This window comes from Rhinoderma darwinii, chromosome 7 (genome assembly GCF_050947455.1).
Source record: "Rhinoderma darwinii isolate aRhiDar2 chromosome 7, aRhiDar2.hap1, whole genome shotgun sequence".
NCBI lineage: Eukaryota > Metazoa > Chordata > Amphibia > Anura > Rhinodermatidae > Rhinoderma > Rhinoderma darwinii.
Window position 1 is genome coordinate 67,401,944 of NC_134693.1, and position 14,557 is coordinate 67,416,500.

At 40.5% G+C, this 14,557-nt stretch overlaps 1 protein-coding gene across 1 annotated transcript in view; it reads left to right on the forward strand.

Moving 5' to 3' along the window:
* The first annotated feature begins 1,586 nt into the window (after positions 1–1,586).
* PDE4DIP (phosphodiesterase 4D interacting protein) overlaps positions 1,587–14,557 on the forward strand; it is a 188,777-nt gene continuing 175,806 nt past the window's right edge. Inside the window, exon 1 of the mRNA XM_075833503.1 lies at positions 1,587–1,742. Within this exon, the coding sequence (XP_075689618.1) occupies positions 1,602–1,742 (141 nt within the window). The 5' untranslated portion in view covers positions 1,587–1,601. The remainder of the gene's footprint in view (positions 1,743–14,557) is intronic.

Genomic DNA, 14,557 nt, shown 5'->3' on the forward strand with positions numbered 1-14,557 from the left:
TACACTGTTCAGCCATATCATTATAATCGACTGCCTAAACAGTCTCTTACTGCCGCCAAAACAACTCAAACCTTTCGAGGCATGGACTCCACCAGACCCTCAGTGATTGAGCAATTAGGTTCTATAGTCTAGCTTGCTAGTTCTACTCTGCTGTTTATACTAAGGCTGATCTATTGCCAACCCCACTTGAACTTGATCATGTCCGTTTTGCCGCCCGCCCTGACCTTTTGCCTGATTACCATGACAACCGTTTGCTGCCTGCGCTGACCTCTGGCTCTGCTCTCCGTGAGTGAACGGCTGGCCTGACCTCTGGCTTTACTTACCATGAGTGAACATCTGCGGCCTCTCTGACATTCGCTAGTATGGACCCTGCACCAGGACTTCTTTTATTTATACCTCACCTGTTCAGCCGTTGCCAAAGGAGACTACTCTGGGGTAATAAATAACTTGTAATTGATTGAGAAAGGTTGAACTTGATGGACTTGTGTCTTTTCAACCTATGTAACGACCTATAGATTCTAGCAACTAAGTCCATATCTCCGTATGAAGATTAAAGCGTAAAACCTAGCCTTACCTTAGACTCCGCTCCCCAGTTTTGTACCCCCGTCAAATCTATTGGAAACTCAGAGAGTCCACACCATTCTCTGATGGCCCAGTGACAATCACCTATCTCAACGGGTCTCGTGAAAATGAATTGTTTATTTGCTGCCTAATATATCCTACCCCTTGACAGGTGCCATTTTATCACGTTAATCAATGATATTCACTTCCCCTGTCTGTGGTTTAAATGTTATCTCTGAACGATGTAAAATGTTAATACCAACCAACCAATGTTAATACCAACAATAGTGGCATCTATATTCTGTAGCGGGTTTTAACGCTTTCACTGCCTAAAATATATCTAATATGTCCTCACTTTAAACAGGTGCCACAGGGCGAGAGCTTTAGTAGGTTAGGTACCTTAGATTCGACTCTTAGCTAAAAATGACCAGGATCAAAGCTGTAGCAGAGACTAGTAAATCACTCAAAACACTTATATAACACACAGAAACACATTCATGCTTTTACTATTGCATTTGCTTTTACATTTTATCTAAAGTCTTGCGATAATTTATATAATAATTTGCAATAAAAAATAACATTTTGTTGTTAACTGCAAGGTGTAAAATATACCAAGTGTTCACATTGTGTGACATGTTGACCAAAGTAACAGCTGCCTCACTAAAAGTCAGTGTGTAGCTCCAGTGACAGCTTTTCTATTGGTATCAGCTTTCAGCACTTGTGCCTGTAATGGATTCATGACAGTTGTCTGCGAAAGATTCCATAAATATCTCCCTGAAGTAAAAAAAGAAAAAGCAACTGGCTTTCTGAACACTTTCCAGCTATACTCAATGCAAAAGACTACACAGTCTTAGCTCCTGGTCAGCTGAGAACTTTTCATTATGATTTCATAGTAGTTGAAATTCTAATTTTTTTGTTTGTGGGTTTATTTAAATTTGTAGAATAGAGTTTGTACACAGGTGTGTGTGTATATATATATATCTATAGAGATATAATAAAAATATGCTAAAGTTTAGAAAACGGAAGTGGTAAGGTAAACCATGTCTATCGGATACAGAACATTGTCACAACACCTCAACGACCTCAAAAAAGAAAATTTCAGCCTCAAATTGAGGATTTACTTCCTGGAAGAACGAATCCAGCACAAGTATGAAGACAGCAGCAATGATGTCTACAAAAGTGTGAGTATAATAAAATCATCGATAAATTTAAAAAAAACTAAATTTCTTAAATAATTTGGAATATTGTTTAATTATTTCAACAATCAAAAATCAACAATCAAAATCAATAAACAGTTCTATAGTTGTGTGAATATATATATATATATATATATATATATATATATATACTTACTGATAAGCCAATTATTATTAATACCTAATATAGTAATGATGTTATTTTGACATGTGAATAGAAGTGAATGTCTGAGCTCTGAAGTGAATAGAGCCTTCTATGATAGCTGTCTACTGTATGCATGCTAGTTTGCTATGTAGTGTTTGTATATTATATTTTTAATAAAACAAAAAATTATGCTACTGCCTTGTTCATGGCAGAGCAAAAGAGTGTAGACTAGATCTGTGTTGAGAAATGCTACTTTGGAATAAACTCTTTTTTTATAATGTCCGTTTTTGACATTGACTGCACAATGACACACTGATTTTTTTTATTTGTCCCCTACTGATCTCCAACTGAGAGGTCTGGTGCAATATGTCTTATGATAATTATCATAGCTTTACCAGAATACTGCTTTAAAGGCCCTTTTCTGGTTGCAAAGGAATCAGCACCATGTATTTCTGTATTTGGTTGTCTACTATCTGTAAAATACAATAAATATACGGGGACAAATGGTAGAGTATTATTACAGGATTGTTTAATAGCACTTGGTTAAAAGGAAAGGATATAGATTGCAGCTCACTGTTAATTGGAAATATAAAAAGACTGCTACAGATTAATAGGACAAAAGTGCTTATAGACAGTGGCGAATTAAGTAGACCATAGGCCATGGGCTGTTCCCCAAACTTGGGCCCCCCTTTCCCACCACCGCTCTGCCATATCTATAGTGAACACCACCTTTTTGTGCGAGCATTGACATATGGGTGTTATGATTCCCCTAGTCAAAGGGCTGTGTCCCTACATACTGACAGTCTCCAAACATCGCTGACAGTATCACACTTCCCCTTGACAATAGGAATGGTAACACGCATTTGTTTATTAGTCCTGGGTACACAAAGATATGTAGAATACAAAGATTTCCTATAACAGACATGTCAGGAGAGGGGACAGATCCCCTATAGAGCCAGTGACTCACAGGTGATGTCTACTCTGATGGGAGTCATTTTCTTTTCTTCTCCATCTGAAGCAGACCGTTACGGCGACTTCTCCTGATGAGACATCTTTGCCCATCACTTCTGCAGCCATTTACAGCCTCTATAGAAGCACACAATTTTAGACACCAAGGCCCAGAACCATACATTAAAGGGGTTGTCTGGGCACAGACCATTTTTTTTATACTGATGACCTATCGATATGCCCGGAAAACCCCTTTTACTCAGACTAATAAATTTGGACCCCAGTCTAGATTATAGAATACATACAGACCTAGACCTTCTAAACTATTGCACTCCCCAGACCAGACCCCCCTAAACAAATACAGACCCCAGAATAAGCACCCTAAATAAATACAGACCTCAGAGAGTACCCCAAAATACAAACCCCAGACCTGACCCTCTACACTAATAATGACCCCAAACCTGACTCCCTAAATACAGACCCCAGACCAGACCCCTAAACTAAAACAGACCCCTAAATAAAGACCCCTAAACAAATACAGACCCTAGACCAGGCCCCCTAAATACAGACCCCACCCCAGACACCTAAATACAGACCACCTAAATACAGACCCCAGACCTGACCCCCTATACTAATAATGACCCCAGACCTGACTCCCTTAACTAATACAGACCCCCAGACGTCAAACTGATACAGATCCCCTAACTACAGACCCCAGACCCGACCCTCTACACTAATAAAGACCCCAAACCTGACTCCCTTAATACAGACCCCAGACCAGACCCCTAAACTAATACAGACTCCTAAATAAAGACCCGTAAACTAATACAGACCCTAGACCAGGCCCCCTAAATACAGACCCCACCCCAGACACCTAAATACAGACCCCCGAAATACAGAGCCCAAACCTGACCCCCTACACTAATAATGACCCCAGACCTGACTCCTTTAACTAATACAGACCCCAGACGTCAAACTAATACAGACCCCCTAAATACAGACCCCTTAAACTAACACAGACACCTAAATATACAGACCCTAAACCCCTTAAACTGATACAGAACTCAGACACCCTAAATACAGACTCCTTAAACGAATACAGACACCAAACTTCCTAAATACAAACCAGACCCCCTAAATACAGTCCCCAAACCAGACCCCCTAAATATAGTCCCCAAACCAGACCCCCTAAATACAGTCCCCACACCAGACACCTTAAATACAGACCCCTTAAACAAATACATCCCCTTATACTTACATAGCAGCTCACCTCAGTCTTCTCTGTGGAGTCTTGCTGCTGCTCAGGGACCTGTGGACATGTGACCAGCAGGTCTCTAAATAGTAGTAAGAACTTCAGAGATGAGGTCTTGTGACCTTATGTCTAAAGGTCCTTTTGCAGGACATATACAATGCCGTTTCATCGCGGTTTTTGCCGCAATTCGCAGCAAAATCGCGGCAATAACGTGACAAAACTACATTGTACTTTGGCCGGCCATGGGCCCCCCGGGAGCCTTGTGCCCCGGGCGGCCTCCCAAAACTCCCTATGATGATTCGCCATTGCTTATATAGTTCTCAGGATCAGTGGGTTCTTAGTGGCTGGAAGCTCACTGAGCAATGACATCTTGGGGACATGCCATAAATGTTTAATATGGGAAAAACCATTTAGCCTATATAAACATAAGAATAAACCCACCTAATAACAACATCTGGCATGCAGTGCGAAGGGCTATTATGTCCTATTAGGCTGGGTTCACACACCCTATTTACGGACGTAATTTGGGCGTTTTAACCTCGAATTACGTCCGAAAATACGGCTCCATCTGCCCATTCATTTGAATGGGTTTTACGATGTTCTGTGCCGACGGTCATTTTTTTTACGCGCCGCTGTCAAAAGACGGCGTGTAAAAAAGACGCCCGCGTCAAAGAAGTGCCTGTCACTTCTTGGGACGTAATTGGAGCCGTTTTCCATTGACTCCATAGAAAAACAGCTCCAATTACGTCCGTAATGGACTCTGCGAAAAACGCCTGGAACATGCCATTACGTCTGAAATTCCAGAGCTGTTTTCTCCTGCCGTAATCAACGCTGCCGTGTGAACATACCCTTTGGCTGCATTCACACATGCAAATTTTGTGTTTGTTTTTTAGCCAAACACAGGAGTGGATACAACTGAGAGGAAACATATTAGGCTTCGTTCACATCTGCGTCGGGACTCCGTTCATGGGTTCCGCAGGACCATTCCGTCAGGTGAAACCTTGAACGGAATCCAAACTGAAACAACCTATGGTTTCCGTTTGCATCACCTTTGATTTCAATGGTGATGGACCCGGTCCAAATGGTTTCCGATACCCCTGTAGTGAAACATGTCGGGGGGGCTTTCCTTGAAATGTTAAACACATGTTCCTGCTGACTTCTGACACTATACCTGTGGGCTGGAGTGCGGCGTCCTGCAGCCGCTGACACTCTGTACCCCCACTAGAGAGTTGTTATATATTGCACTAGGCTGATCAATGTCAGCTACGGACATGAATCTTTTAATTTCTGTGTAGTTTGTCCTTTGCTATAATAGCCTAATAAAAATTTTGTTATTTTAATTAGATTTATAGTTGGAAAATAGGACTTATGTTGCCGGCAGGCATTCCTTTGTATTAATGGTTTCCGTTTGTCACCGTTGTTTAAGGGTTCCGTCGTTTTGACGTAATGAATAGCGCAGTCGGCTACAGTATTCATTCCGTCAAAACTACGGACCCTTAAATATTGGTGGCAAATGGAAACCATTTGCACCGTTTCCGTCATTAATGGTGATGCAAACGGAAACCTATGGTTTCCATTTGTTTCAGTTTAGATTCCGTTCATGGGTTCCCAACGGAAAGCTCTGGCGGAACCCTTGAACAGAATCCCAACACAGATGTGAACGAAGCCTTAGTCTTTCCTTTATACTTTTCCATCTTCTTCGATTCACTTCTGTGTTTGGCTCAAAAAACTGCTTAAAAAACTGCGTGTATGAATCCAGCCTGAGCATAACTAGTAATGTGAACATTTGACAATTTAAAAAAAAACAAAAACATCAGAATCTTATGGTCTATTTACAAAATCTAAGAAATGTTTTTATGTTTTTTTTTTATTGCAACAATATGATTAATGCAACTCCTAATAACAACTCAACATAAAGTGTCCCTCGAATTCTTTCCTCCTGCCCGATCTTGGTGTGGAGGGACATTAGTGCACAATGAGCGGCAATTACCGAGGCAACTGTATGGCGGCCACAGAGTATCATGCACAGGTCCTATTAATTAGAATAGGGTCATGCATGATACTCTCCAGGCATTGTACGGTTGCCTTGGCAAGTATACTGCCCAGTGTGCACTGGCATCTCTACGTGCCTAATATCAGATCGGATGGGAGAACAGAATTGGAGGGATACTTTAAAAATGTCACAAAAGTCTATTTTCCTATTTAAGAAAAGTGAAATGTCTGAATGATTTACTTGGCAAGTAATTCTTTATGTGTAATTTAAGTATGTTATGGTTTTGATGTATCATGTATTTATCCCTTTTTGCACCAATTTGGTTTGTTATAAACCTGGATATCTAAGTAACAGTACTGATATCAGGTGGTAACCTGCAATAAATGTTATCCGATTATTCAATGTTCTGTATCCAGACTGCGGTTCTCTCAGTAATGCATTAAAGGGAAATGCTCATCGTACCTCGGCACCTATTAGCATTATCAGCAGCCCGCACACCATGTACTATGGGTTGTACAAAGAAATTTAAAGGCAGAGCATTTTTTTGCTCCCCCCTCAATGTAACCCAAGGCAGCTGCCTCATCTGCTTACCCTTTGTCAAGGCTCTGCATGTACTACTTGACATAATGGCATTTTACCTTAGTGTGTGTGAGATGGAAAGTTCTTATTTTGCAGAAGTAGGTCACTTGCTGACTTGCTGTGACCTATTTATTTTATTGTGGGAGCAAATATTATATGAACAATCAGTGATCTACTTTTGCAGGTGTAGTTATATGCCTAGTAGGAGTAAGTCTATTAGGACATATGGCTGTCATAGAGAAGAATAATAGATGCATATTTACTTGTTCATCAAGTTAAAAAAATTTTTTAGACCTAACTGTTCATCCAGATGAAGACACACATTTTTTTTTTCTAAGCCCCCCCCCCCCTCCCCTCGGCAGTTGGATCATTAACCTGGATCAACTTAATTCATCACTATATTAATTCTAACTTTCAATGCCGTGAGTTGTGAGATAAATATCTAGCCCTTTAATGCATTATACCTGGCATAAATACCTTGTGGAGTAGGACATTCCATAGCCTTTCCTTTATGCGTAAGGGATGTCTCCTAGTTTTTTGTACAGTTCTTGGAATTAAGAAATCATGCGCCAGTTCTTTGTATTGACCGCACATTTTATATCATATTTATACATGTTCATAAGATCAACCGAGCTGAACGAGCCCAATTTTTCTAGACATTTGTTAGAAGAAATGCCTCCCAACCTATTTATTATTCTAGTTGCCCTGCCTTTGAACCGTCTTAAAGAGGCTCTGTCACCAGATTTTGCAACCCCTATCTGCTATTGCAGCAGATAGGCGCTGCAATGTAGATTACAGTAACGTTTTTATTTTTAAAAAACGAGCATTTTTGGCCAAGTTATGACCATTTTTGTAGTTATGCAAATGAGGCTTGCAAAAGTCCAAGTGGGTGTGTTTAAAAGTAAAAGTCCAAGTGGGCGTGTATTATGTGCGTACATCGGGGCGTTTTTAATACTTTTACTAGCTGGGCACTCTGAAGAGAAGTAACATCCTCTTCTCTTCAGAACGCCCAGCTTTTGACAGTGCAGATCTGTGACGTCACTCACAGGTCCTGCATCGTGTCGGCCACATCGGCACCAGAGGCTTCAGTTGATTCTGCAGCAGCATCAGCGTTTGCAGGTAAGTCGATCTTACCTGCAAACGCTGATGCTGCTGCAGAATCAACTGTAGCCTCTGGTGCCGGTGTGGCCATCACGATGCAGGACCTGTGAGTGACGTCACAGGTCTGCACTGTCAGAAGCTGGGCGTTCTGAAGAGAAGAGGATGTTACTTCTCTTCAGAGTGCCCAGCTAGTAAAAGTATTAAAAACGCCCCGATGTACGCACATAATACACGCCCACTTGGACTTTTACTTTTAAACACACCCACTTGGACTTTTGCAAGCCTCATTTGCATAACTACAAAAATGGTCATAACTTGGCCAAAAATGCTCGTTTTTTAAAAATAAAAACGTTACTGTAATCTACATTGCAGCGCCTATCTGCTGCAATAGCAGATAGGGGTTGCAAAATCTGGTGACAGAGCCTCTTTAAGTCTTCCTACATCAATTTTACAGTGTGGAGCTCAAAACTATACCCCATCTTTAAAGAGACTCTGTCACCACATTATAAGTGCCCTATCTCGGCAAGTGAAACGAAATCTGGCGAGATTACGGAGCTAAACGAGATTTCGTTTCACTTGCCGGAATCTCACAAAAAAGATTCAGAAGTGTCAGGATTCTGAGTACACATGACGTCCAGGCTGGATGGTCATGTGTATTCATTATCAGGACACTGTAGTAATGTTAGGGTTTGTGTATGTAGCTGCACATAGTGATATAACTATATCGCTAGTGCAGTGTAAATGAATGGAGAGGAGTGCATGATGCCGATTGGTCAGCGTCATGCACTCCTCTGTACAACGCCCACTTGGTCGAAAGTAAAAATACGCCCACTTGGGCATTAAGAAAGCTCATTAGCATAAACCAAAATCGCTCCTAACGTTGTGAAAAAAGATTGTTTTTTTTAAATAAAAAGCATTACTGTCACCTACATTACAGCGCCGATCTCCTTATGTAGGAGATAGGGCACTTATAATGTGGTGACAGAGCCTCTTTAAGATGAGTCCTTACAAAGGTATTTATAGAGTGGAAATATTAATTTTGGATCTCATGTTTTTATCTTTTTTTAATCTTTTGTCACCTTTATTAAAATCATGTTAGCTTTTGCAGCCTCTGCTTGACATTGAGTGATGCTCTTTAGTTTATTAATAACCAATTTATCCGGGTCCTTTTCTTGCTCTGTTATCCCCAGTTGTATTTTATTTAAAGAGGCTCTGTCACCAGATTTTGCAAGCCCTATCTGCTATCGATGTAGCTACTTACCTGCAAACGCTGATGCTGCTGCAGAATCAACTGTAGCCTCTGGTGCCGGTGTCCTCGCTCGTCTGACACGATGCAGGACCTGTGAGTGACGTCACAGCGTGATCTCTCGAGAACACGCTGTGTCTGCACTGCCAGAAGCTGTGCGTTCTGAAGAGAAGTGGATGATACTTCTCATCAGAGCGCCCAGCTAGTAAAAGTATTAAAAACGCCCCGATGTACACACATAATACACGCCCACTTGGACTTTTACTTTTAAACACACCCACTTGGACTTTTGCAAGCCTCATTTGCATAACTACAAAAATGGTCATAACTTGGCCAAAAATGCTCGTTTTTTTTAAATAAAAACGTTACTGTAATCTACATTGCAGCGCCTATCTGCTGCAATAGCAGATAGGGCTTGCAAAATCTGGTGACAGAGCCTCTTTAATGTAAATGCAAATATAATATCACTTTGGCCTACTATTGGTGCATTTATGCAGAAGCTGCCAGCTTATCTATCTTTCTGTAATATTTAACATTTTCAAGCATCCTACATAGGTTTTTTTTGTTTACATCAACAGCATTACCAGCATCCAATTTTGCACTTAAAAACTTAGCATGTTCGTCAAACACGCTGGTTATCAGTTATTAGATTATTTTCTGTAATATAGTTTTGCAGCTCTTCCCTTAAAATTCCTTTAAATATTTTACAGATGATAGGCCTTTATTCCCTTAATCCCTTTCCGCCGCAGCCATTTTTTGGTTTTTCATTTTAGTTTTTTCCTTCCTGCCTTCTAAAATCCATAACTTTTTTATTTTTATATCGATGGATCGTGTGAGGGCCTGTATTTTGCTTGGCCAGACGTAATATTTTATTTTGTTTTGACAGCGTTCAACCGGTAGTTTAAACAACATTGTATTTGAAAGGTTCGAACATTTAAGGACCAATTATGTTTGTTTGTTTTTTAAATTTTTCATTACTTTAGGGGAAAAAATGGGAAAAAATGTTTTTTTTATTTTTTTTGTACATCTCAAAAAAAAGATAACTCCTTTTAAAAATTGTTTTTTTGTTCCCCTAGTTTGATTGCTGTTACAATACACTGTAATACTTGTGCAATGCAGTGTATTGTAATTTTACCAACTCCTATCAAGCCATTCCTCTGGACATGTCAAACCTGGGGGGCCCTCAGGCTGGCATGCCAACCATCGGCCCCGGCAATCGCATCGTGGGGCCCAATGGGATGACAGAGAGGGCCCCCTTCTTTTTATCGACTTAGTTGGTGTGGTCGCTATTGACTGTTGCATCTAATTGGTTAAATACCCAGGATTGGAGTTCTCTGTTCCCAGTCGTTATAGTGAAATGTCGGCTGTAACATACAGTCGACACCCACTGGGTATGGAGCAGGCTCAGCCCTTGAGTCCTCTCCATACTCACCCTACCCGGCTATGACTTACAGTTATGTCAAATGCTGGGAAGAGGTCAATATATGTGAACGAAGAATGTATGCCCCAGTGGCTTTATCAATGTTTTTTCTTAGATGCATTTGTACTTCCTTTTGTGTTAAAAAGAATAATATTGAATAGAGAACTTGGAGTCATTTCCTGCTGAATGATATCTGATGAAGGCAGTTTGATAGTGAAAATGTTGTGTTCTACAATTATATTTTCATGGTTATCTGACATTTATATAGCTACGTATTACATTTTGGGAGATTTCATGTGTGATTTTTTTTTCTGTGTATAACTTTGCTAATTTGATTTTATTTTTACATTTCTTATTGAGATCTTAGTTAGGTGCTATTTATACGCCACTAGCAAATTGCAATTTGTTGCGATTTTTGTGAACTCACAGCAAAACTAAGTTTTGCCACAATTTCACAAAACTTGTGTTTAAACATGCAATTTGACTGCATTATGTGAATAGACCCTGAGTCTGGTAAGCTTTTTCTGAACCCTCCACTGCTTTAAACGCTGTTTGTTTCTGTATTGTTTCTAAGACTTCACACATAGAAAAGAACATCCTGCTCTCCTAACTCTATCTTTCAAATATATAGAAGCTACAGCAGCATGAAGGAAATTATACAGCAGTAATGAGCAATGTAGCTGGGAATCCGTCACTGGGGTGACGTATAAATCTTACCAGGAAGCTGCAGTCTGTCTGTGTGTCTTTCTTACTTTGCTCCTGCTCCCCATCCCCTCTCCATAGACTTGTAAGGGCAGTGTGTCTGTCTCCTCTCTCTGCTCTTGCTCTCCTCCTGCATCCTCCCCTCTCCATAGACTTCTATAAGCAGCTTATTTGTGTATCTCTCTCTACTCCTGCTCCCTCCACCTCCCCATAGACTTCTATGAGCAGCAGCGTCTCTGTGTATCTGTCTCTCCCTGCTCTCCCCTTCATAGACTTCTAGGGGCAGCATGTCTGTGTTTATTTCGCAACTCCTGCTCCCCCTTCCCTCTCCATAGGCTTCTGTTGGCAAGCTGTGTGTAACTAGGGACAGATTTTTCTTGACAAAAGGTGGTGGACAGCAGATTACAGGAAAGGAGACACCTAGTGGCAGTAACTCCACATAGACTTTGCATGGTTAAAACAACTAAACTTTAACAATAATTAAATTACAAAGTTGATCTATATCAGGTATACTATTAGATTGGAAGAAGTTGTTTAAAAAGTTAGTGTCCATTAGTTCCCCAGCTTGGAATCCCTCCTTTTTTAGCCAGATCTCTAGAGGGCTTTGCACAATAATGTGCTACTTGGGCACCATGCAATACTACATGTGTGTGTATGCACTGGTAGATCTGGCAGTAACAGGTGATTGCTGGGGTAGCCAGACCCTCTGCAATGTCAATGTAGCAGGAGCTGATGAAAAAAAGGTTTTTAACATTTGTAATGTGTTGAAACATTAATCTGGTTTTAAGGCTGGGTTCACACGACCTATTTTCAGACGTAAACGAGGCGTATTATGCCTCGTTTTACGTCTGAAAATAGGGCTACAATACGTCGGCAAACATCTGCCCATTCATTTGAATGGGTTTGCCGACGTACTGTGCAGACGACCTGTAATTTACGCGTCGTCGTTTGACAGCTGTCAAACGACGACGCGTAAATTGACTGCCTCGGCAAAGAAGTGCAGGGCACTTCTTTGCCACGTAATTTGAGCTGTTCTTCATTGAACTCAATGAAGCACAGCTCAAGATTTACGAGCGTCTCAGAGCGTCTCAGACGCCTCGTAAATTACGAGGAGGAGCATTTACGTGTGAAACGAGGCAGCTGTTAACAGTCTGTCTTTTCACACGTAAATGCCTCTCATCGTGTGAACATACCCTAACAGTTCATGAGGCTGAAAATATCTGATTATGTGAGAAATAGCATGGTTGCCAGTTTTATTTTATTTTTATAAATAAGCTACTAACTGTCCCGAATCGCTTCTTTGTCTTATGTTCAGCTGTTCACATAGATCCATTATTGTACCGCATTTGTGGTAAAACAAAAAGTAAGCAGCTACCTATTGAATGTTGGTGCACTTGTTGATATGATTGTAAGCATATTTCAATGTGGTATGGCATTTTTGTGTGATTTAAAAACTATAGCTCTGGCCCCATAAGATTAAGGGCCAGTTCACACGTCGCGTAAATACTGCGGATTTTCTGCGACGGATTTAGTTGCGGAAAATCCGCAGCATAATACAGTAGCAGCAGAGTGGATGAGATTTGAGAAAATCTCATACACACACTGCGTAAATGCTGAACATAACAAAAAACACACCTGCGGTACATTTTTTTAATCTGCAGCATGTCAATTTTATTTACGTATACGCTGCTTATTTGTTTCAGAATGTTCCCATTGAATTCAATGGGGAGGTAAATGCCGCAACAAAAAGTAGATGTTGCATTTTTTTGTGGTTGAATACTTACCCAGAAGTCTGTGTTTCTTCATCCGGGCCGGCCTCCTAGGATAACGCTTCATCCCATGTGACTACTGCAGTCAATCACAGGCTGCAGCAGTCACATGGGAAGAAACGTCGTCCCAGGAGGCCGGGCTGCACGATGGCGGAGGGATGCGTCGCCATGGCTACACAAGCATAAAACTTTTTTTCAGGTGCAGTTTTTCGCAGCCGACATTTCGGTCAAAAAACTGCACCACAATTTGGTGTGGTTTTCGGCCAGAATTCCCTGAGGCGCACGGGGTGGATATGCTGTGTGCTTTTACGCAGCATATCCGCCTTGTGTGAACATAGCCTAACACCTAGAGAATAATAAACTTTGTATAATGTATAACCTACAGTATTGTGCTTGATGGAATATAGTGCATGGCTAAATCTGTAAAAATATAATATTTTAAAAGATTGTACAAAACTGTTAAAAGGGTAGTTTTATAATATTAAAATATTTAGAGTTAAATATTCTTCAGTATTCAGTTTGTTTATGAGCCATTTGAATATCCCATGTATATCATATCAAATATTTTTGAGGGTTTCACACATTCTAAACTGCATGTACTGTATGTAAGAAGAAGTGGTATATTACCGCATTCCCAAGTACATGTACGTGATAGTGGGCTTGCGGGCAGTCCAGCTGTGCCCACAAGCTCACCCATGGGAGAATAGCTCCCAAAGCAATTGCTTGGATGCAAGATAACTCTGATCCCTGCCATTTAACTTGCAGAAATTGTGGTGAAGTCAAAGAGAGGGGCCTCCAACACTGTGGATTCTTTCTGCGACATAATGTTAAAAATCTGCAAATAAATCTACATGTATTAAAAAAAAGGTATAAAGGGGTGTTGTTAAATTAGATAACTTGATAATATTCCTACTACATCTGACTATATAGGGTGCTCTTAAAGAGGATCTGTCTCTAGTTTATTAACTTTTATTATTTTCAATTTTATGAGCATTTTTCTAAATATGTTAATTTGGCTATCATAGCCAAATAGGAGGTGACTCTTTCTTTTCACTCTGGGCGGTGTGATGTTTTCTGTATAACTATGACCAATCGTCATACAGGTTCTCCCCCTTCCCTGCCCAGCAACACAGCGTGATAATATAGTATACAGCTTCCATTCCCGACTGTGTTTTCAACTGGTGACACCTCTGGTTGTTTCCAGGTGTCATATGAAAGATTAGAATCAAATTTTTCATATGCCACAAGAACCACAAACGGAGATATGGCTATTTGATATGATCCCCCTTCCCTCTAGCGTCAATCTCTCACACTGTGTGAAGCAGCTTCATGCTTATAGGACAGCGTCAGAGGCTGTGACGTAGCTCCACCTCAGGAGAATCACTGGTGTTGACACCCACTTGTCTAGTATAGCATCATTTGCATATTTAGAAAAAAAAGCTCATAAGTTTTAAAATAATAAACTTTTTGGGACACAATTTTCACTAGCATTATCAGTGCCTATCTCTCTACACTTTGACAGACCATGGTTCAAATTAAAGTGTGTTCTCTTAATATTAGAGATTTATTAGAAGGGAAAAAAAGTACACAACGGCACAGACATAGGGCATTATCCAACGTTTGAGTGTTGAAAGAGTAATTCTGT